General features: G+C 41.5%; 1 protein-coding gene across 1 annotated transcript in view; it reads right to left on the reverse strand.

Moving 5' to 3' along the window:
• Nucleotides 1–25,078, reverse strand: part of LOC129109234 (neuroendocrine convertase 2-like) — a 162,069-nt gene that overhangs the window by 129,796 nt on the left and 7,195 nt on the right. The window contains 2 exon segments of the mRNA XM_054621256.1: nucleotides 1,517–1,598; nucleotides 11,587–11,679. Coding sequence (XP_054477231.1) covers nucleotides 1,517–1,598; nucleotides 11,587–11,679 — 175 coding nt within the window.

The following is a 25,078-nucleotide window of genomic DNA, read 5'->3' on the forward strand; positions in this document are numbered from 1 at the left end:
GTTGTGAAATTAATTATTATCGTACTCGTTGTTAATTGGAAACCCATTTCTGAAATGACTGCAGAATCACATTGCACACAAACATGCGTGAATTTATTTCAAGCAATGGTATTAATTAGGGATTTAACGGTACATGTATTGATCCCCAACCATTTAATTCAGGGTGCAACTTTCTGCGGTTCATGACTCATGAATCAAGTAATTGCTCACACATTTGCCTACTACACTTTAATAAGGTAACTCATATACAGAGTGTTGTCAGTTTGGCCATTACAAACCTTCGATCTCTTTTAGATCCATTGAATCTCATGCAATAACATTTCTGTATTCTCATATAAACTTTCTCTTACTTTTTCTTTTAAGTTGTTTTGCAGTTTCAGAAATTCATATTGATATTGTAGATATTTTGTTATCTATAATGCAAACAACAGCCAATTTAAATTCATTTTGATATTGTTGGATGCATTTAGAATTATATTGGCCTATTATTCAGAGTCAAACAGGATAAACAAGTCGCGGCCAAAAAGAGCAGCAATATGAAAATGATGTCATGTCGAATGTTAAGTCATAGTAACCACTTGGTTTTTATATTTCTCAAGTTAAAGATGTCACTGGGCGATCCTAAAGATTGGTATCAGGACCATTTTGGGCATGTTTTAATGGATCTTTATCGGCTAAAACAAAGCCAATCGATCCTTTATTTATTTGACTCTGCTGTGTCTTGTCAGTCTTGGCCTGCTAATATTGCTCTTCTTGACAGCCCAGTGTGAGCAAACCAAAGCTCTTATTAGTTTATGTTAATTGCATAGATATAGATATATATCTATATATATATATAGATATATATCTATATATATATATATACACTATATTTCTATATATCTATATATATATATATATATCTATGCAATTATATATCTACATATATATCTATAGATATCAACTTTGATATATACAGTATATATATAAATATAAATCAAAGTTGATGAAACCAAACACACAGTCCAGATGACCCAAAATTCTGAACCTTATTATTATTGTTTATTTATTAATAATAAATATCAGAGGTATTCCCGGGCTAGACAACCTTCTGTGTGGAGTTTGCATGTTCTCCCCGTGTCAGCGTGGGTTCTCTCCGGGTTCTCCGGCTTCCTCCCACAGTCCAAAGACATGCAGCTAAGGTTCATTGAAGACTCTAAATTGCCCGTAGGTGTGGATGTGAATGTGAATGGTTGTCTGTCTATATATGTCAGCCCTGCAACAGACTGGCGACCTGTCCAGGGTGTACCCTGCCTTCGCCCATTGACAGCTGAGATCGGCTCCAGCACCCCTGCGACCCTTAACTGGATAAGCAGGTTACGGAGAATGAATGAATGAATGAATGAATGAATGAATGAATGAATATCAGAGGTAAGTACTTTGCATTTGAAACTAAGTTTTCAGGGGCTTTAATCCACTGGAGGTCAGCAAAAGCGAGAATAGGGGCTGGTAAAAAAAAAAAAAAAAAAAAACTTACTGTGAGCAGTTCTGAGGTCCAGTCCTGTCACGGGAACCCGCTTGTCTCTATAATGACTGTGCTGCCTCTGCACCTGCTGAACCTGGAAAATCACAACACACATTAGTGCACTACTTTGAGGAAAATATGAAATAATGCTGACTTTGGTAAATCACTTATATTAAGACATTTAACTTTACTACTACTGTTTGTTGTATCAACCTCCTTTCGGAAAGTTTAGTGTCCACCTTAGTTTTATCAACCTAAACTGCAGCTCTAACAATCTTCAGCCATTTGTGAAGTCTTGTTTTGGCTTTGTGTGGATTCATGAGGATAAAAGCGAAACAGCGAGAAGCGCGGAGCAAATGAAATATATTTGTTCTATTCTGTTTCATTCTACTCCAGAAAAGAGGGAGAATCCGTAGCACTGGGAGAGTTGGTTATCTTTATGGAGGAGAGTGAAAGGTTTCCTCTTCATTAGTTCAAAGAGGACTCGCTGGCTCTCTCCTTTGCGGTCCCATTGTCCTGGGTTAAAAGCAACGTAAACACCCCTGCCTCACCTACACCTCTGTCCTCTACAGCACACACACACACACACACACACACACACACTATTTCTTTCATAGGCCGCCGCTGCTTGCAGCTTTGATCTGATAAGAGGCTGGTCCTTGTGAAGGTGGGCGCACTAAATCAAACAGCGGATCACGGACACACGCACACAAAAACGCACACATATCAGTGTCAGGCCTCTATTGTCCTCTCACACTTAAATCAGAGTGGAAGAGGTTGAAAATAAATACTATTGAGAGGCAGCTGCAGTCTTTTATGTCCTGAAAGCCTGCTTGCTTTATTCCCCCTTCATGTTCTTCAATTAGACTCAATTAACAAGAGCTGGTCTAAACTATCCAAGGAAGATGGGGTGGAAGGGGGGAGAGGGGGGCTGTTAGAGCTAAGAGCGCCACATGTGTGATATTAAACACATAAGACCTCAGACAGGAAGTGGGTGTGCTGTGTACAGGTCTGCAAATGTAATCATATTTTTGTTTACATTAGGTAAATTGATTCAAGGTGAAATTAAACAACAAAAAAATTATAATAACAATGAGCTCAGCGTTTGGATTACATAGTGTACACATTTTAGTTGATGTCTAAATAAGGACCAGATCTTTTTTTCACATTGGTAAAAGAAACTGGAAGCTTAGCATCAAAATGCTTGAAGATTTAAATAGGAAAAAAAGTTCCTGTTTCAGTGTCAAGTGCACAATAATGCCTCTAACACGCTGGACATTACAGCTGTCTAGCAAAGCTATTCTTCAAATGTCACAACAGAAATAGAAGGTTAGTCAAGGGTTAGCATTATTGACTTGGATCAGCTGTACATACTAAGGAATGACAAATCACAGTTAAAGCCTATTCAACCCCAAGCACTGAGTAGACTGCAGAGGGCTTAAAGATATAAGGCTACCAAAATATCAAGAGCCCAATTGCATCGAGAGTCACTTGCGCTTTTCTGGACTGGAAAACAAATATTAAATTGAAGGGTATTTGGGGGAATAAATGGCAAAAACTATTAAAAATGATATTAATTAAATGGTATCTGAATTATATTGTTTTTATCTCTTTTAAAATAGTCATTATTTAAGGAATGAAACAGTAGTGTACCTTCATAGTAAAGTACTTTTTATATAAACAATAGCACCACAGTATGCACATACGGAAAAACATACAAATACAAATATAAACTTCTGCAAAAGTAATTATTAGGAAAAGATAAAATACTAAATCACCTTTCATGACCAACTTAATATCCGCACATACATTCATGTAAATGTCATAAAGCTGACACAAACGCCATCAGTAGCATAGTGACATCATCCAGCCAGTGCAGCCCAGTGAGACCTCATCACTAGTATACAATGTCCAATTTCAATGCACATACACTTTAAACGTTTCATTTGTGCTTCATTTACATATGACAAAACATTTGTAAAAAAAAAAAAAATGAAACTCAATCATATATACAAAAGTTTTATATTGATTCATATCATCCAAGTGTTATATGTTTCCATCAGATGTTTTTTTCCACACCCCATGTATTGGTGGGCTTGGGTCACAGTTGCTGTCCATGAAGGAATCCAAACTGAAATGAAATTCAATATATTAAAAGGTACATGTTCTGACAAAGATCCAGTTATGTAATTAGTTAACAATTTCACCAAGACGCTAGTGCATTCCAGACTTGTAGTCTGCAGTGCTTTGTTTATCCTGTTAATTTGCCTGCAAAAATGTATCATTTGTAGCTATTATGCCTACCCTATTATAATTTCTTTGTTTTCCCAAAATGTATACTAATATAATATACTAATGCTGCCCAGAAACTGGGAAAACACTGCTTCTTTCTATAAATGACACAAATTGCACAGTGCAACATATTATATTGTATTTGTTTGTAGTTTATATACATCAGAACTAAGACACGCACATGCACACAGATTATAAGGATGTAACTGCATATGTGTGTGTGTGTGTGTGTGTGTGTGTGTGTGTGTGTGTGTGTGTGTGTGTGTGTGTGTGTGTGTGTGTGTGTGTGTGTGTGTGTGTGTGTGTGTGCGTGTGTGCCCCAACTACCTTGTAAAATCCCTCCAGCCCCTCCTCTGGAAGAGCAGCCAGGACACGGTGATCAATACACATGATAGGGAGCTAATCGCTCTCTGTCAAACCAGGCCCTGCCAGCTACTAATGGCACACACTCACTGGGGAATGTCTGTGTGTACGTGTGTAAGTGTGTGTGTGCGTGCATAAGTGTGTGCGCGCGTGTGTATAGGCGTGGGCCTTAATGGCAGATTGAGACTCTTTAGGGAGTGTTGCTCAAGGTTAGACTCGGGGGACGAGGGGCAATTGACCACACTGTCTGTGACACTGACCCCTCCACTGTCAGCGCATTCATCATCCAGCTGTGACATATAGGCAGCATGCACACACATACAGACACACACGGAGATAAAGTACAGATAAAACCACACAAACACACACACACAATGACATCACCAAACACAAATGCATATGCTACAAACAGAACTTCTTTCACTGGCTGCCCAACACATACAAAGTAAACCGGTGCAACTTCAGCATCAAATGCAAAAGTAGCTGACATTTTTCCTTTCAAAATAAAAGCCTGGTTGAATAGAAAAATAGACTGACCGAGAGAACCATGTTTGAAATCAGTGAAATAAAGAGAAAGGTAGGACTATAAAAAATAAATAAACCTGACTTTGAAAAAAAAAGGTTTTCCAGCAGCGAGGAAGAAAAGCGCTGTGGAACATGATTGAACGGCTGAGCTAGAACTGACGGAGGCACAATGTGAATGTGTGGAGGTGGAGGAGAAGAAAGACAGTAAGATGGAGGGAGTAAAAGTGTGTGTGTGTGTTCACAGATATAGCTCTATAGAACAGACGTGATTGATTGAGGAAGGTGGTGAGGAAACACAGAGAGAAAGGTGTGGGTCTGGAAGAGTGTGTGTGTGCACATAATACTCCCATGTCTCTATATGAATGAGTGGATGCGGCGGATGGCAGGCAGCTGCAGCAGTGTGATACGAGCAGAGCTGCACAGATATCAGCGCTGACATTTTGGGCTTCGCTACCCACCCACGGCCCCCTGGGAAAGTGATGGCGATGGCAGCGGCAGTGGCCACTTGCCCCCCCGCCTACACCCCAACCCACACCACCCCCTCCCGCCGCCTGTCAATCACAACGCTGGGCCTCCTGAGGCTTGGTCGGTCCACAGGCCTGGCCCTGGCCGGACCCGCAATGCCACACGGCAGTGAACGCACCACATAACCAAGGCAGCACCCCAGACCCTGACGCACCGCTGATCCCTATCTGGACTTCAATCCCACTCCAACCATCCCCACCCCACCTACCCACTCTATGCCTCTTCACTGCATCTCTCATCTCTAGCTGCCAGGCTGATAGCCCCGACCACAGGGACAGAGAGAGAGAGAAAAGAGAGAGAGAGGGGGTTGTGTGTGTGTGTGTGTGTGTGTGTGTGTGTGTGTGTGTGTGTGTGTGTGTGTGTGTGTGTGTGTGTGTGTGTGTGTGTGTGTGTGTGTGTGTGTGTGTGTGTGTGTGTGACCGACAACAAGATGAACAGTGAAACTAACACAGAGGCACGTAAAAAAAATGTGTGGGCTCTACAGTAGCGAGCAGTAAGAGTAAAGGGGGAGAAATAGCATACATTAGGAGAGAGGACAAAGATTAGAGGGAGATACACTTTGGCCCCTCCTCTAGCCTTTCTTTTAGGGAACCTCTAGGCCTCGTCTCCCTCCTCCGCCTCACCCTCCCTCCTTCTCCCTGCCCCCACCCACCAACCCACCCACCCCGGGCCCTCTGGTGTGTTGCTCACTCCATTGTGTCAGCCTTCAGAAGTGCTCAGTTTGAGTGGCAGGCCGTCACAGATCAGTTCCCTGCTAAAGCGGCCCGGCAGGCCGGGGTGACGGGCCAGGAAGGGATCTAAGTGGGGTTTATCAGCGCTTCTTAACGCCTCTCCGGCTCCCTGACACAAAAGAGAGGGGGTATTAAACATCTAAAGCAAACCAAAAAGCGTGAAAGCTCCTTATAGGGCCGCGGGATTGCGGATGTGACTGGAGTCTTTAAAAAAAAAAAAAAAAAAAAAAAAAAAAAACACAAGAAAAAAAAAATACAAAAAAGAAAGAGAATGAAAAATAAGGAGTGGAAAGCACACAAATGCTTCAGCAGTTAGCATCCATTGAGGGATATGTATTTTCTATCCTGTGTGGATAGAAGGGGGATTGTGGGAGAGGGGGAGAGAGAGAGAGAGAGAGAGAGAGAGAGAGAGAGAGAGAGAGAGAGAGAGAGAGAGAGAGAGAGAGAGAGAGAGAGAAAGACTAGCTTAATAATGTTTTGCAGCTCACCACCTGTTTTCTTTGAGATGCTGAATGGACAATGAATAAGACAATGTAGTATATTGCATTTAAAATTGATCATTAAAAGTAAGTACATTGAAAGAACTCATGTATAACCTAAATCTAGGCAAGTCAATGGCAATATGAAGACAATAAACCTTCAGTGAGTAATTTTTGTCTCAGAGGGGTTGAATCTCCTTCTCTGTAACAAACGTTCAAACACACACAAAGAGCTTTCAGGACCGATCATCAAACACTGAACAAAAGAACAGGTGTTCAAAAACCAAGTTGGATCAACAAAGTGGAGCAAATATAAAAGTAACTGCACAGAATTAACTCGAGTTAAACAAGACTTCCAAACTATGCAAATTTAGCAAAGCAGTATGAACACATTAAATATAGTGATGCTGGCTTGTTGGCTAATTGGACAATGCAACAACTCTGCTTCAGGTCATTGACAAAAAGCCTACTTTAAACGAGATCTGTACATTTAGTAGATCAGAACCTGTGTGGGAAAAGACCAGAGGGTCAGAAGTGACATCATAAATGGGGACAGGTCTGACTTGCAATAAGCCACCAATGAAAGACACCTAGGAGACGAGACATAGACCCTTTAGGAAAAGCAAAGAAGCTACCAATAACATCAACAATGGCTGAGTTTTGGCTGCTTCAGTTCCAGTCTCCTGGCATGGTGCTTGCTGGTTTACCGCCAGGGCTTACTGGGAAAATGAGAACTTAGCCATCTTTAAAATTGTTAGTAACCCCTATGTTTTCCCAACTATGACAAGTCAAAATGTCTTAAAAAACCTAAATAGCTCACATCGAGAGCCAGAAGGGCTGCTATCAGCACCCTTCCTGTAGGAGGACATAGCATGGGTGATACAGACCACAGTCTGACGGCTACATTCAAGTCAACCCTACTCTCCTGAGGCTAGAGAAACATAACACACTCTCAAGGGAACATCTTCACGTCAAACTCGCTTTCTATTTTTTCTTTATCATCACCATATAGCTACAGTAAGTAACAGGCAACTGTAGTGTCGCTTGAAGGTAATTTTCTATAAAATTCTGCTGACTCGACCTTGACATCTTCTGCAGGAAAAACTGGCGTCTCCTTACATAACTGTGTTCTTTTGTCTTTGACTTCTCACTGCTAAGAGCCTCGTTGATGCTAGAGTATTTAACAATAAGGCACCACTTCAACGCGGCTGCAGCTAAGACTAGCCAGACAGACGTTAAGACAAAGAGAGAAAAACATATCAGAGGACTGGAACAGTGGTTGTCCGTATGTGTGTATTGAGTTTGTAACGCACCAGCAGGGACCAGTGAGTGTATGTCAGGAGCTGGCAGGGGGTTAGTATGCAAGACATTTTGTAAAAGGTCAGTGTAGAGTTCAGTCCGAGACATGTCTGTGTGTTTGAGAATGAGGTACCATAGTTAGGATAGTTGGAAAGAGGGTCATGAGGGGAGGTGGAGCCTGAAGTAAACAAGGTACGGGCCGAGAGACAGAGAGACTTGGGTGTTATTATCTCCTGTCATACTGCGACCATATGTTACCTCTCTGGTGGTTGACCATGTGAATATATTCCTGTATACATGTCTTATCATCGTGTTTGAGTGCCTGTCGTGCTTTGTGTCTTTTAAATTCAAAATGTATGTGAGCTGTTTGTTAGCTGCGTACATGTGCATGTGGCGCCTTGTGGCTTTAGCTGTGTGTTGCCTCCGAGTCCTAACGTGTTTGTGTGGAGCTGTTTTTTTCCACAGCCTTGCTAATTGTGTCATTAGCAGGGCGATTAAAACAATAGCTGATTGTTGCTTTGCTGACAGAGGGCTGAATCGACTGGGATTACATGGTGGCAAAACCTCCTCTTCCTCTTAGAAACCTCCATGGACCTCCACTTATGTGTGTGTGTGTGTGTGTGTGTGTGTGTGTGTGTGTGTGTGTGTGTGTGTGTGTGTGTGTGTGTGTGTGTGTGTGTGTGTGTGTGTGTGTGTGTGTGTGTGTGTGTCGGCATGTTGTGGGGACATACATCTGTTTACACAGCTACATTAGATTCTGGCTTATGGAATATACTGCAGTTTGTAGGTGTGTGTGTGTGTGTGTGTGTGTGTGTGTGTGTGTGTGTGTGTGTGTGTGTGTGTGTGTGTGTGTGTGTGTGTGTGTGTGTGTGTGTGTCGGCATGTTGTGGGGACATACATCTGTTTACACAGCTACATTGTGGGGACTCGCCCTCCTTTTTGGGGGACACAATGCAAGTCCCCATAACGTACATCATTACATTTTATGGGTAAAGGGTTGGTTTAAGGTTAGCCTAATGCTAGGTTTAGATTAGGATTAGGAAAGTAGCGGAATAGAAGTCAAAGTAATGTCCTCTAAGGTGATGGACACACAACTGTGGGTGTGTGTGTCCCTGCTGTAACCAATGTTGTTATAGTCCAGCTCTCCACATATGGGCCTCAGAGCCTCATTCCCATGGACCACTCTAACTCAGACAGTGTTTGATATGAGCTGCAGCAGTTGATGCAGCTGTTGCCGATTGCACTGATTCATGAAGGGTGCTCATTATTCCTCTGTTATGGAACACAGTCATATTCATCAGTTCAACTGAAACATTTACATTCTCAGTTGTTGTGGAACTGTAGATATTGAGGCTTCACATTATTCTGCATCGTTTCAAGATGTGTAGGATTAAACTTCATTTGCTGATGATGAATGTCCATCGCAGACGAAAGCTCTAGAACAAGCAAGTAAGTGGACCTTGAGTGGAAATAGTTTTTTTTTTTAATAATGGGGGACAATCTCGCAAACTGATGAAATTAAAAAGCCATACACAGCACAGTCAGTTTGGACAGTATATTTACTACAGTACTTGTATTTTTCAAAATCTTTAAAGTATGTGTGTGTCATGCCGTTTCTGGGATAAACGTTCTGTGAAACTAGCCTATAGTCTACGGTGAGGACAAGATGGAGGTGTCATTTGAATGCTTCTGCCCTGGTGGCGCCACAACGGGGCATGCTAACACTGCTGGCAAATGAGACTCCCTGAGATCGAGTAACCATGCCCATCTCTAATTACTGTATTATTGGAATAAAAGTAGATGAAGAGTTGTGTACATGGCTGCTGTTCACTTAACTGTATTGTAAAGTTACAATCAAAATCATTTCATAATTTCAACAGAAAATCCGCTTCAAGAAAGAAAGACGAATTTCCAGTCAGCAAAGACACTGTTTGACTTTGTCTTATATCCTCCTGTGGTTGCTAAATAAAAATAATGTAGATGTAACCTGGAGGTCTCTCCAGATGTTCCAAAGACATGATTTTAAAAAAAAAATGTGCCAGTTGGGAAAGTTTAAACAAACTTGTTTTAAATTCAAAACTTCACGGAGAACTATGACAAAAAACAACACTCACACAGTTCGGTTCCACTACATCTAGAGCATGAGAACTCCATCTTATAATGCTTTTGCTACAAAAGTAAGTCAAACCTCTATTTGAACAAATTAACTTTAAAGAGTAGCTAACTTAACATAGTCTGCGTGGTACAAAGATTAGTATGTTACCATGTTACTCTAACTAGTTCTGTTTTCACCTCAGAAGGCAGTTTAAACTAACATTAACTCCATTAACTCCTCAACCTTACGGCTCACTTAACCTCGCCCGCTGCAGTAATTAGCGAGCTCTATAATGTAACCCACCTGCTGAGCAATGCAAAGTACAGTGATGCAGAGTGGAAAGCAGCACACGGCTCTGTATAGACAGAGACCTGGTCAGAGGTGGGTGGATTATAGCTGAGGCTTTGGCAGCAGGCCAGCTGCTGTAGCCAACACACAGTAATTGTGTTTGGCAACACATAACCCACCATAAATATATGTTCCATATACCTATCATAATATTGACTGTTTTCAAGCTAAAATAAAAGGATGGGATCTATTTAAACAAATAAAAAGGTTTCCTGTTGGTTTCAAGTTAGCCACTAAGCTAAAAACAATAAGTTTACATAAGAGAATTTAGCCAACACAGAGACTTTAATGCATAGCTTTTTAAGGATGCAACAGCACCTTGTTAGGAGATGCAATGTCTAAGTATGCAATTGTTCATCATCCCAAAACATCATTTGTGCAATCCATTCAATTTAAGACTCATTACGAAATGTGGGACATTTTGGGCGTGCAAATTCATTTTCACCTAAAGTTGCGATGCTAGAAAAGTAATTAAAGTTACAGTCTAATGAAATCATGAACCATACATGGAGTCACTGGAGATTGTGAATAAATTACTTCAATTAATCACACGCACACTGATTCAGACGATAACTCTGAATCGGAAAGTTGGGAATCTTCTCTCTCTCTTTTATTCGCTGTCCGTTTCTTCCTCTAGCTGCCGTGTTTTGGTGCATGCATGCGTGTCTTTCTCTGCGTATGAACGTGCTTTTGCTTTGTGGGTTTTTGTTTGTGTGTGTGTGTCACTGAAGGGCCAGAGGTCTGGTGCACCCCGGAGAACGGACGGGGCCAAAGCTGCATCTCTGACCCTTCTTCCCATCCCTCCTCCTCCCTCACCCTGTGCTGTCACGGGATGTCTCCGTGGGTGACGGTTTCCCTGGCAACGAAAGCCCCGTGAGCAGGCTGCATTGTGCGCTCGGAGGGTGATGCAGAACGGCTTGTTGAAGGTGGCAAAGGGAGGGAGGGGGGGGGTCATAAAGCTACACGATCAAGGTAAACAACTTTTAGCCATTACTCACCACATGGCTCTGTTTTTTTTTTGGGGTCTTTTTTTTTTTTTTTTTTTATCCTTCGCGCTAATCAACACTAGACCCTGATTAAAACAGCAACGCCAGCCAAATGAACTTCCATTTGCATATACATGCTGTGTAAAATCAGAACTGATGCCAGAGTGTGAATTCACCTTGACGTGGCCGTGTTAAATGTATCAAACAGTCACGTCTAACTAGCTGAACGCTCTGATTTGCTGTAGTTACAAATCCATTTCCCGCTGTGTTACACAGACGAGTGCGAGTCAGGCCAAGAAAAAACATTTTAAGAAAAAAACAAAAACCACAGAGCAGCTTCTTTTGGGAAACCTGCAGCTTGATCCCCTCTCTAGATCCTAAAGTGCGATGAGGATTTTATTTTGGGGTGTTTATTTAATGGTACAGTTGAAATACTTACCCCTACTGCGGTAGAAAGTCTGCTCTCAAAGGCGGCTCTGTCAGGGCGCCCCCTGCTGTCTCTAAGGGTGTACACATCCTCCAGGCTGCCAACCTGTCGGCATAGAAACACATGTTGTGGTCAGGAAAGAAAACCATTCACTTTATGGACATGAAGGGTTTACAGAGCACAAGATTTGCTTGGTTGAGCACCATTTTATTGAAGAATCTGTCAATATATTGTGCCCTCCAAAACTCAGAGAATACAAAGAGATTCATGGAAAATCAAATAAGAGCTTTCATCATTACAGAGAGACCAATACACGTTCACCGTGAGGGTCGAAACACATGACGTATTCCGCCTTAATCACCCTCATGACCCTTTGCACAACATGATATCAGCGTATCCCCTCCGGCCATCTGTCTTGTGTGGGTTTTTTCTGCAAGAGGTGGGCCGAAATCAAATAGCACACAGTTTATCTAACCTTATCCTGGGCTTTTCATTTCCAAGCCTTATAAACTGAAATCGTATTGACCGCCTGGGAGAGTTAGAACTAACTAAGTGAAATCTACTCGGCGGCAATTGTGTGCAAGGCGCACGTTGTGTGTGTGCGTGTATGTGTGTGTGTGGCTTGCTGATTCTATCTCCCTTCACATTCATTCTCTCTATTCTCTGTCCCTGAGGTGCATCAGGGCTGAGACTGCAGAGTAAATTGTCCCAAATTGAGTTCCTTCTTGCCAGCAGATACAGGCCACATCCCGACCGTTTAGATCGAGAGAGAGAGAGAGAGAGAGAGAGAGAGAGAGAGAGAGAAAACAATCACAGCACACATCACCCGCTTGAAAATTTTCTCTCTAATTTCTCTCTCTGTGCCTTTCTTTTCCACCCGCCCTCCCCGTCTCTCTCCCTCTCTTTCCCCCCCTCTGTTGATTTCCCTGCTGCCTCTCTTTCTTTTCCCAGTGCATTATTCTTCTGCTTCTCCCGTTTTTTTATATCACTCTCGGTATGTCTTCCCTTGTCTTTGTCTGCTGAGATAGGTATACATCAGTCTTTCCTTGCTCAGCTTGGCTTTTTCCTTCCTTTGATGATTCTCTGCCCTCCTACTTGTTCCTATTCCTCCGTCTTATTCTATCCTTTCTCCCTCGATCCCCCTTTCCTCTTGAACTGCTCTTCCTTGCCCGTGTCCTTTTCTCACCCATGTTTCCATCCTTCCTTTGCTCTCTCATCCCTCCCTCCGTGGCTGGCTGTACCCGGTGACATGGTACCCATCAGCGCAGACCTCCTGGGTGGGGGGGGAGTCTCGCTCTGACAATAATCGCACAGTAAGTTTATATCGCTGGCAGCCCAGCTGAGCTGAGCTGAACCGAGCACACACGCGTCTCCCCTGACGCCGGCACACTCCATTTAACTCAGCAGGGGAGCTGCAGGCTGGCTGGGGCAGGGATGAAGCCTGTGACAGGGACTGGGACGCCATTGGGTTTTTGGGATGGAGGGGGAGGGGTTACTGGGGGGCTGGTGATGGAGCAGTGACTGGAGACAGATATGGAAATGGGATGAGGAAGGGTGGCTGGAGCTGAAACTGTTGCTGCGGGGGATGTAGAGGGGGTAGACTTTAAGTTTGGGATTTTTGGGTTTGGGCAGACAGTGTTGTTTTTCCTTTTTTAAAGAAGATGCTCATGTCACCATCTGCATGGAATGATAACTCCACTCTATGGCTAGTTTTTAGGGTGTTTATTTTATTTGTTTTTTTACTGGCGGCAGGATCACAGAATCTCCTCAGTGACTGAAGACCTAAGGTGTCAAGCCTTTAATAAACAAAGATGACCTTGACCTTTGATATCACTGAAAAAAAAAAAAAAATTCTCCTGGAATCAGTTAAGGGACACTTCAATATTTATTTGCTTTAACTTCCCATCATTCTCACAGTTGCATCGGGTAAAATAAGATTTAAGCACTCTTGATATTTGGATGCTGTGGTTTTGGTTTTAGCGCTCACTGGAATATGCTAAAATCATAAGGCTGACACTGTACGTTAATTGGCACAATACGTTCGGCACAGGACATTCGGTTCAGTATGCAACATCTTTTTGGTACGCTCTTTGACCCAAACAGCTGTTTATGTCTACTACTGTTACAGGCGGAACGGAAATTCTGGAGCGTGAGCATGCTAGTCAGCTTAGCTCGGTTAGCCTGGTTCATCAAGCTGAATGGACAACCGTCTGTCAGCCTCCCACTGCTGATTCATTTAACCGCAGGTGAAGGGAATTTTGTTTGCAATGGTCACAATTTATTTGAGCTCAATAGCATTATGTCTCTTACTTTGGAGGACTAACAGAATATTGGCACTGCGCTCGGTGGCGCTCTCCGTGGTCCTGATCCTGTGGCTGTGAGCGGATAGTTAGCTATGCCGGGTGGTCTCCCTCTCTCTCTCCTGACCACACCTGATTGAAGGTTGCCACCAGAAGAAATCCCTAGCCATATCCTTGTAGCCTAGTTTATGTCGTTTTCAGGACCATAGATTGACGGATGTCTTCTGAAATTGTCAGTTAAGTTCTGAACCCCAAGAGTCAGACTCAGGTATAGCCATTTTCTAAATGATTAAGATATGTCTATTTTTTATTCTCTGTCCGTCTCCCAAGTAGCCTGGCGAGCTAATAGCAGGTAATGGATGAATTACAGCAAAAAACATAACTTGGTACTTACATTTCAGTACTTGCAGTTACCGAGTACTGATATGAGTATTTACTAATACCATTACAGTTCTAGCAAAAACCTTGTTGCTGACATTTTTACATTTAACATGTTGTTTTCCTGATACAAACAGAGCATAGTTACAATACACGTATCGGTATCGGTGCATCCCTAAACTTGGGTGAACAGGATATGTTCCCATCTCACAATTGTCCATACCAGTACGTTTTTTAAAGACCAAGGTGCATACCAGCTTCAGGTATACGTTTGAGTCTCATGTACAGTTCTAGTTAAATCTGCTTGCTGGCTGTAGAGTTTTTTGTTTAGCCAAGATAATGGCTATTTAAGTGATGGTAAGTGGACTGCAATTATAGAGCGCTCTATATAAAGGTCTTTACAATACTCATTCACATTCACGCACTGATGGCAGTGGGCAACCATGCAAGGCAAAGGATGTGGACAGAATGAGACGCCAACCCTGCGATTAGTGGACGACCTGCTGAGCCACGGAAGCATCTTGTCTTTTCTCGTACTTTTGTTGAGAGACACATTTGCTGCAATTTTCCATTCACTCCCACTGTACTGAGGTGTAAATCTAGAGGCAGATATCGCCAAACAAATAAAACGCAAACTATTTGGCTAGACAACTAAGTGAGACAATCTGTTGTTTGTTATTTGTGTGAACCAACCCTTTACAACTGTGAAAGCAGTCAGTGGGCCATAGAAACAGAGAAACACTTCCTGCTAAATGTGTCACTCTGACAACTTGACATTATTGACACTGGGTGTGCATGACGCACACACATGTACACACCATCAAACTATAGCTGTACATGAAAATTAGTGAGCAATTTCAATTTCAAAACAAAAACATACACACATCCGTATGGCCTGCCAGAGCAGGTTCACAGCAAAACAATATGAGGCCAATCAGGGGACCGTTGGTATGGCTCTCCCTCTGCTAATGAAGGCACTTTGAAAAGGTAATCTAATTCACCAGCAGCAATTAAGGCTGGGAGCGCCTTGTCACTATCAATTATTCGCTCCTTCACTCATGTTCTCCGGTGTGGACGCCGAGCCTGCCTGACACACAGCACTGTCGGACAAATCAACCCCATCAGCCAGACAGTCACTGAGAACACTAATCATGAGAGTTTTCACACACACACACACACACACACACACACACACACACACACACACACACACACACACACACACACACACACACACACACACACACACACACACACACACACACACACACACACACACAGATAGATAGATAGATAGATAGATAGATAGATAGATAGATAGATACTGTATGCTAGAGTCATTGCACAATGAACTAAGTAAGCTTGACATGAATTGGGACCTCCAAGCCGTCTGCAGTCAGAGGTAGATCTATTACATAGTGGATCCATAAACAGTGGAGATAATGGATCTTACAGACTGCTACTATAAGAGGCATGGCTGATGTCAACATCCATCAAATATTGGTTATTTATCTAAACCCTTTACTACAGTGAAGTGTTCTGTGTTTTAGAATACTTAAATCCTGTCTAGAATGTCAGAATATTAGGGCCCTGACTGACATGACACTTTGCACAAACTCATGAACACACAGTTGTGGACATCTAACTTTATGGTGCTGCCGTGGTACCAACTGTAAGACTTAGATCAGCTGTTTATACGATTTTCCGTATATATATATACACATATATATATATATATATATATATATATATATATATACGGAAATATTTAAATATATATAGTGAAATATTTCATATATATAAATATATATTTATACATTTAAATATATATCTTTATGTATATCTTTTTATATATTGCAAAGGCTAATCCGTTTACGTTTGTCCTATTGCAAAACTTTGTTCCAAAGTGTATAACATTTTGATAAATAGTGTCTCAGACTATACACCCGCATGTTACTTGTTTATTATTGGCTGAAATGCAATGATTAAAGTTCTGAGGAACATAAACTACTTGAAGTTTTTTTTTCTAAAGCAAGAAGTGGAGATTGAATCTGTGACACTGATATGGTGCACATGGAGACGCAGCACCCTGACCTGTGGCCCTCTTCTCGAACTGAGGACAACACCTCAATTCAGCTAGACCTTCAAACTCCAGACAGAGATATAGGCTGACAGACGGGACTATTGAAAACGCTCTTCTCAGGGTCTTGATTGCTAAACTGAATCTCTCCAACGAATGACCTTAGTCCAAGGCGCTGGTGAAGAGGGGATTAGCATAACAGTACTGCTGCTGTAAGGAGAGTGCTGCAGAGCTTTCAGAGGATGATACGTGGGCTTGACTAAGTTTCTGCGGGAAATCAAAAATCATGGGTACAGACAGATGTTAACGATACATGCATATCAACTTACTGCCATCTGAAATGTAAATTCAATGGGAGATTGCCATGTTTAAGTGTCATTTCACAAGTTTTAATACACCATCATTGACAACTCTTGTATGTTCAAGCAATCATTTGGCTCTTATCTTGATTGAGAAATCTTGTGGCAAATAGTTTTGTGTATATTAAGGAAAAAGTAAGTCTTAAGAATGTAGATAACTTTGGGGATTTAATAAAGACATGATCATCAAATCAAACACTCTCTCACATAAGCAATGGCAGTTTAAAGCTTAGTGAACAAAATAAAACATTAGCAGAAAGAAAAGGTCTGCCAGGATGCAAAATATGGACCCCACTGTTACCACAAGAGGAAATCCAAACTATAATATATAGTGTTTTGTTTTTCCTATGTAGATTGAAGGATTACGCTTTTCAGGATTCCTGTTTAACTGAAAAAGGACTAAGACTAACATGGTTTGCTTCCCAGAGGGAGGAATTGTATATTGAATTTATTCACATCAAGCACATTTGCAGGTTTATTTGAGTTCATGTGCGAGATGAACTGTGAAAGTAGCTGTATAAAACAATTCTCACCTGACATCGCCTTCCATTCTCGGTTAAAAAAGATTGCAAAGACAACGAGCTAACCAATAACATTCATGCCTTTTTAGCAGAAAAGTAAACAACCGTGTCCGTCTTCTGTATTTGTGATACAAAAAATAATGCAGATAGACAATACACTGATTGCATTTACATAATGTACTAGTCACGTTTATGTGCAATTAGAGATTCCAAATAATCTAACCTGCATATTTTAAGATTGTAGGTGGAAAGCCACACAGACATGGGGAGAACATACACACAGCCACCAGTATATTCAAACACAGGACATTCTTGCTGTAAGGCCACACTGCTAACCATTAGTTTAACTATTAACTGTATAAACAGGATGATAACTATGACATGCTCTCACTTCAGATAAGGTACGTTATGCATGTATGCACAAAAAAATGTCTGTGTGGTCTTTCTGTAGTGCCATCAAATAACTGAGAGGTAATCTCTTTCAATATAGAATATAGAAAATATTTTTTGGAAACAAAAAAAATACAAAAAATCTGCGAATTGGATCAGCTGCAGATTAGGCTACCACTGCTGAGAGGTACCACTGATAAAAAAAGCTCCCATAAGGAGTAAATATTTGCATGGAGTTGGAAGTCAGAGCGTAGACAAAGAAGAGTAATAGATTAATCAATTACAGAACAGAATTTTAATTATCCCATAGTGGCTTTTTTATTTTGTTTTAGCATCTACCTAATGTGCAGCCTGAGGAACAAGACGATCAAGATTTAAAAAAAAAAAAAATTGGGCAAGCCCACCTAAACAGAGAACTAGTTTTTATTTGACCCCATAAAACTGGATTGAAAAATAATTTAAGCAAGTGTTTGATGTTCATTTAACTGTAAAAGCTCATCACAGGAGCCCGTTGATGGAAATGAAATTGCCAGATGATTTTATAGTGCAGTTTCCCCATTATGTCAGGTAGCATTTTTGTCATGTGTTGTCAATGTGTCAGTGATTTCTCAAAAATAAATTTTGTTATTCCACATTTTTCTTCACCAGTTTGTTATTGATTCCAAAGGATAATAAATGCCTTTGCTCCCTCTTCAAGTGTCGAATCAGATTATCATACTGCACAGCATATGATTGAAAGACCCAAGCATCACAATTCAAAACAACTCACTTGAAGGAAAAAGCAGATTTAAGGCACCGTGAGTCACACCTGTTCAATAAGAGTTATTGTGATCTACGTGTTTTATCTTTTGTTCCTTAATGTCTGTTTTTTTTTAACATTTTGTTTAGTTTGTGCCTCTTATTTTCTGTTAAGTTCTTTTTTGTTTGTTAAAAGACATTAAAATTGGGATTTGATATGAAGCTTTCTGATGATTTATGAGAATTGTTTGAAGCTCCTTTTACCTTTTTAAATCAACTTTGCTGAAGGCCAATCTGCCAAACTCCGCATTAAAAGTCTGATGCATTTAGACACAATGTTCACCTATTTTTGTAAACAATGAATCATTTACTTCATATGATACCAGTTAGCAGAGCTGAAAGTGATTCCATTGCTAACTTCATCTGATTTTCTTAGTATACTTCTATGTACAATATTAAAGAGAAACTTACCTGCCTTGCACCGAATGCCTGACGGACTAAGTTAGCAGCTAGCTGATGAAAACACGGGGGTATTTAGCAGCTTAAGAGACTGAAATCTCCCTCCAGAGATAGTTGAGACCAAAAAAGAGCTAAAAAGGAGAGCACATTTTGGAATAAAACCATTCAAGATAAATGCTAATTCTGCTCAGTGTAGTAAGTTCCTAATAACAACTTTATACGGTTATACATTTCAGTGTTATCTTTAATGGTTGTTTTGCTTCCAAACAAATACATAAATAAATAATATAAATTATTAATATGTAATTTTCCTAAATTGAACGTCTTCATGTTAATATGTTTTCACCTTATTGCCATAATGATTTTATTATTATTATTAGTTGTAGTAGTAGTAGTATTAGGTGTTTCTTTTTAAGTGTTTTTATTATTCTCTATTTTTGCAAATGTGCACATATAAGCCTACTCACCCATTACATAAACATACCTTTTTTCCACTTGTCATTATACCAGCTATTTGTCCATCACCTTTCATGCCCACCCACTTATACAACGTATTATAAAATCCATTATTAAGTCATTTATTTATTTATGGTATTTCATAACTTAACTGTTATTCTAGTTTTATATTTTTTCTTTCTCACTCTTACTATTCATTGAAGCAGCAAGGTTTATGGGAAATGTTTTTAATCTAAAAACACAAGAACTAACAGTAAAACACCACTGACAAGTGAACTCATCTGTTTACTGTTATAGGGGGTGACAAATAAAAAAACACACAAAAAGGCTTAATACTCACCTGTTAATATTTTGCATCAAAACTAATTATACTGGCGGGGATGAGAATTCTGCAGCAGTTGCAACAGTTTTTCAAGAAAAAGGTTCCAACAGATTATTACAGGTATAGGGACCAGCTACTGGGATCTAAAGTTTCCTTTTAGCTAAAACCTCAGAGCGAAAATGAGTTACCTGAGGTAAACAGTTGAATATGTCTAGGGTTTTTATTTTAAAATGTAAGATGAGAAGGAGTGGATCTGTCCTGCGCTGTCTTTGTCAAGGATAAAAGGAGGAATAAACTTTGCTATCTTGGTTCGGATTAGCCTTTCTTTTGTTGAACACTATAGTGTGCGTAATGAATATGTCTAATCCACACAACCTCTTTCCAGAAGAAAATATATATATTGTTTTTTGCCACGTAATATTCTTGTTCTGTGTGAAGGTATTCATTACAATAACATCATTTTTAAAGAAACATATTGATGTGTGAATTAAACCCCTAGTGTGTAAAGGCCTAAAGCCTGATTTGTTCTCCAGCATCTGATCATCAGTTCAGCAGAGTGGGACTCAGTGCTGAAGCATCCACAGGAAGCATAACCCGCTGCTGCTGACGGCCTCCAACAGCCAGAACAGAGAGAGGAGAGAGCAACAGAGATGGAGGGAGGGATGGAAGGGAAAAGCATGAAGGATAAACAAAAACAAACACAGACATCAAGAGTCATTGAAGCAGTGTGGGAGAGCCACGTGAGGCAGCCCACCCTATGGAGAAAACAGCAGCTGGTGTGTATACTAACAGCCCTACAGGAGCTGTGGCCTCCACAGCCCCAAACATGGAGAAGCAGAAAGGAGGGATGGGAGGAGGGCTGGGTGATGGAGGGGGATGCTAGGGGCTAAATGGGGTGAGCGGTTAAGCCTTGTTGGTTACAGTATTGGCAGGAAATGCAGGAGATGGGAGGAGACGTGAGGGGTTCTACCGTCCACATTCAAGTCACAAATACAGAGTTTAAATTTTAGTTTAAAATTCCACTTTATCACAACTCTATCCCACCTACAACAACAAGGATCAAACCTCTGATTAACAAAGTAAATAAAGAAAAAAGAATGAAAAGGGGGGGGGGATGCCAGTTAATGACATCCAAAATGAACTGGTGGTCATCAACGGGTGTAACAAATCATTATTATTATTATTTATTATCTGGATTCATTGATTAGTTTGAAATGTCAAAAAAAAAGTCTGAATATGTTTTGGTAGAGGACTGTCCTCTTGACCCAATCTGCTATCACATATGACAGAGAAAAGAAGCAAATTCTGGAACTACCGAATGTGTGGAATCTTTGCTTGAAATGATTGATGATTGACATAGTTGTCATGTTTAATATGTGTTTTACAGTGGATGTGTCAATGTGATGTCATCATGTGGGAATTAGTTGAGTATCTAACTATAAAAGCAAGAAATCTCCAACTGACTGACTGTTTGAGAGCCGTTCTTTCGATGTACTTTGCACTTGGCAGTGCAGCAGCAGGAGTAAGGCTTTTGTTCTCAAGATAACTGAAAGCTGCAACACCACAGTTCAAGCATCCGGCCGGTTCGGAACAAGCATGTTTTGCACGGGCAATGCACTTGTTATATAAACTGGCTTACTAAATTCAACTAATTGAACCCTGAAATATAATTCTCCTTTTGAATGAAAACTGAAGCTGCAGTCCATTGTCACATTTAACAGGTATGGACTGGATTCTGGGTCGTTTTCAAAACTTTGCTAGCTTCATACTTTGGGTCAAAATGTCAAAAAGTTCATCTACAAAGCTTATAATAGACAACAACCTCGTAAAATCTGGTTTTCCTTCACTTTCTAAGCTCTTTTTATAAACCCACTCCAAACAAATACTGGTAGTAAAATCCCACAGTAAAGCTATAAAACGTGCTTTTTTACAATATTTCTCAATATTGCATATCACACATAAGAGTATTGTATGTGAGCGTGTTTGTGCGCTTCTACCACCACTCGCTGCTCTCGTCCACCATCTTCCTTTATCTTCTTTATCTCACTCTCTCTATTTCCCTATCTCTCTCTCCATTTCAATATTGAAGAGAGTTTTATTAAGGGCTAGACTCGGGTGTGCTGAGGCGCTCTCAGTAATTTTCCTACAAAGTGCTTTAATCCATCACACGGCCAACATGTGGCCTTTGCAGCCATACATCATCTCAGCCCAGGGAGAGAGAGAGGAAAGGGGAAGAGAGGGAGTGGTAGCGTAATTTCTGCTCCCCTCCTCCTCCTCCTCCTCCTCTTCACCCCCCTCTCCTTCTTCTTCTTCTTCTTCTTCTCCCGCCAGAGTTTCCCACCTGGGAGGGAAACCACATCTCCTCCACACATTCCTCAGTCAAGTCCTCTCTCCATTTACAAATGAGAGTGAGGCATGAGCGAGGATGGAGAGGGGGGGGCGGCGGTAAGCAGAGAGAGAGAGAGAGAGAGAGAGAGAGAGAAAAATGAAAGAGATGGAGATAGCCGTGAGTGAATGAGTGTGTGATGGAGAGAGAAAGAGATAAGGAAAATGGAGAAAAGCTTACTGGAATGAATTAAAATTGGGGACAAAAGCGGGTGAGAGGAAGTCAGACCGTTATTGTGCGTGCGTGTGCGTGTGTGTGTGTATGTGTGTGGTGCATGCTATTTGCCCAAGGTGTGTGCATGTGTACTTGCAGGAGGAAAATTGAAATAGGGAGAGAAGGAGTTGAGATGGGGGAAGAGAGGAAAAAAAATAAATAAAAGTGCTGCATTTCCCAGCATGCAGCTGGTGCAGCGTTGCCCTCTGTGTTGCCCCCGGCCAAGACCTGCCTTCCATTTCGCTCGCTCTCCGCCCTGCCCGCGCCGAGGAGCAGCAGTGAACTCTGGGCCCCCTGACTAATGGAATGGGCCCTCTCCTCCAACCATTAGAGGAATTGGTGTCCCTCTCCGCGGCCCTGGGTGCCCCGCGGTACAGAAAAGGGAGAGGAAGAGGCGAGGGAGAAGATGGTGGTGGCACATTGGTCTTTTTTTTGCCAGACGCACATACACAAACACGTACACACACATGGCCGAAACATAACAGCCTGGAGTAATCCATCCGGAGTAAGGCTTGACATAGTTTAGCATCTGACTGAGGCCATTTCTAAGGGGGGTATTAGAAATTCTGAATTGGGTGCGGAGCTACAAGGTTCCAGAGGAGAAGCTCTGTGAATGTGTGCTGCGGCTGATCGCGAAGCGTTTGCGTGATTTCATTTAGACGGTAAATCCAGTGCTCTACCTCAATTACATCTGCTTTGCTCAGATGGAAAACACACCTCGTGAGTACAGAGGGGAGATGAGGGGAGGGGAGGGGAGGGGAGGGGAGGGGAAGGGGTGTGGGGGGTGGGGGGGGGGGGGGAGGCACGGAGCGGATTGGGGATTGAATCTCTCGATGAGCTGATAGCACGTCCGCAGACAGCAAGCCAAGCTGTGGCGCGGTAATGTTATGCTAATGATATGGTAATGATATGGTAATCTGCCAGCAGTATTCCACCTCACTGGAGAGATGGGGAATCTGGGAAGGCCTTTCACCATTGGTTGGAGACCAGGGACTTCCTGGTGTCAGAGTTCAAAACAAAAACCCTGCACGGTTGCACACACACACACACACACACACACACACACACACACACACACACACACACACACACACACACACACACACACACACACACACACACACACACACACACACACACACACACACACACACACACACACAGGCACTTAATTCTTAAAGCAGTGATCTCAGCTAAAATAAAAACAATGCAATGCATAGACCTAATCTGCCTCTAATCGGATTTACAAACTCTTAAGTAAGCAAGAAATAAGACCTGTAAACAATGCAGTATCATGTGATGTAATTTAAAACTGGGTCGGCTGTATTGTAAGTAAGCCTGCAAGCTTCTTTTCTTTTTTTTTTAATCAGCGTGTAATATCAAGTCGCTGTGCTGTTGTTCTGTGCAGGCGTAAAGTGAAACAGAAAATCATCTATTTTAGATAGCGATCAGGTTCTTTTTTTCTTTGTCATTGTGTGAGAAACCCTGCACCTGTAATGGCTGCCATTACCTGCCTAGTCAGAGCATCTCTTTTCTCTGTGGCTCATAATGATTGCATTAAACCACCACATCCTTGGCTGGAGATGAGACTCCCCATTGTATGACAGTAATCTTTGAATCCACGTCTGTGCTGCCACACAGCAGTAATAATTACGAGCTTCCTGGGTGCGCTGCGTTTGCTGTGTTTGTTTCTTAATTCAAATGTTACCATGTTTCACTGAATCACTGGGAATGAGCCGATTTACCCTCCAATTTAAAAGAAATAAATAAAAAGGATCGTTGAAAAACTATAAGCCGTCTTTAAACATTTCTAAATGAGCAAGGTGTAAGACAAGTGAAAGATAAACGTGGACGGATAAACTCAATCTCTGACGCTTTTAGGAATCATAAAGAGCGACAGGAAAGGCTTCGGTGCGTCTGCTACCAAAGAGACACCTGCAAAAAAAAAAATCTGTCCGTGTGGCATGAAGACATCATTGCGGGTATTTCGCTTTGTTTTTCCTCTGTATTTCAGAGTTGCAAAATGGATATGTCAAGTCTGCGCAATGGCGAGACGAGATGACATTTTCCTGGATGCTGAACACTAAATCAAAGAGACCAACAGTATGTTGAGTGCCAGCACGGAGACATTTGATTCCCATTCCGCTCATGCGGCATTACCACTGGAATCCTCCCGAGCTGGCGCAGGGGCTTGTCAGACTTTTTCATTCCACTTCAATGTTTTAAAAAAAAAGATATATATATATATATATACACACACATCACAGCAAATTGTCAAGAGCTGGCTTCTCCTTGATATTACTATATTTACAATAGGTTTGACTTAACAAAGGGGATTCGGTGTCAGTGACATTTAGCATCAGCCTCTGGCGACAGACAGGTAGAAGAAAACCAGCCGGCAGATTGGACCTGGGGGGATCGTGAACGTGGGGGTTGTTTGAGGCTCTTCTCAGGATACGTTGGGTCTGGGTGGGGTGTATTATTAACACACGATATTATTAACACACATACTACATATCCTTGACAGTGGATTACTACAGAATCTACACCGCTACAGGATTGTTGCACAATATCGCAAATATAAAATCTGAAAATAAACTAACAAAACAACATAGTGTCATAGCGCCGCGTATAAACATAACTATATGCATATGACATAATGTTTTAGCTTTTGTATTGGTGATTACAAATGGTCACTGCATCATGGGACTATCAGTGGTGTATAAAATAGCAGAAAACAATGCAGGGTGAGGCAGAGGTGTTTGTGTGCATACATGAGGGACAATGAGAGCGAGACAGGCAGAGGGGAAGACAGAGACGGGGGTGGACTGTCCAATACACTCCTGATAAAGGTCAAAGAGATGTTTTATTCATGATCCAGGCAGCAGCAGCAGAGGCAGCA

This window comes from Anoplopoma fimbria, chromosome 20, assembly GCF_027596085.1.
Source record: "Anoplopoma fimbria isolate UVic2021 breed Golden Eagle Sablefish chromosome 20, Afim_UVic_2022, whole genome shotgun sequence".
Lineage (NCBI taxonomy): Eukaryota > Metazoa > Chordata > Actinopteri > Perciformes > Anoplopomatidae > Anoplopoma > Anoplopoma fimbria.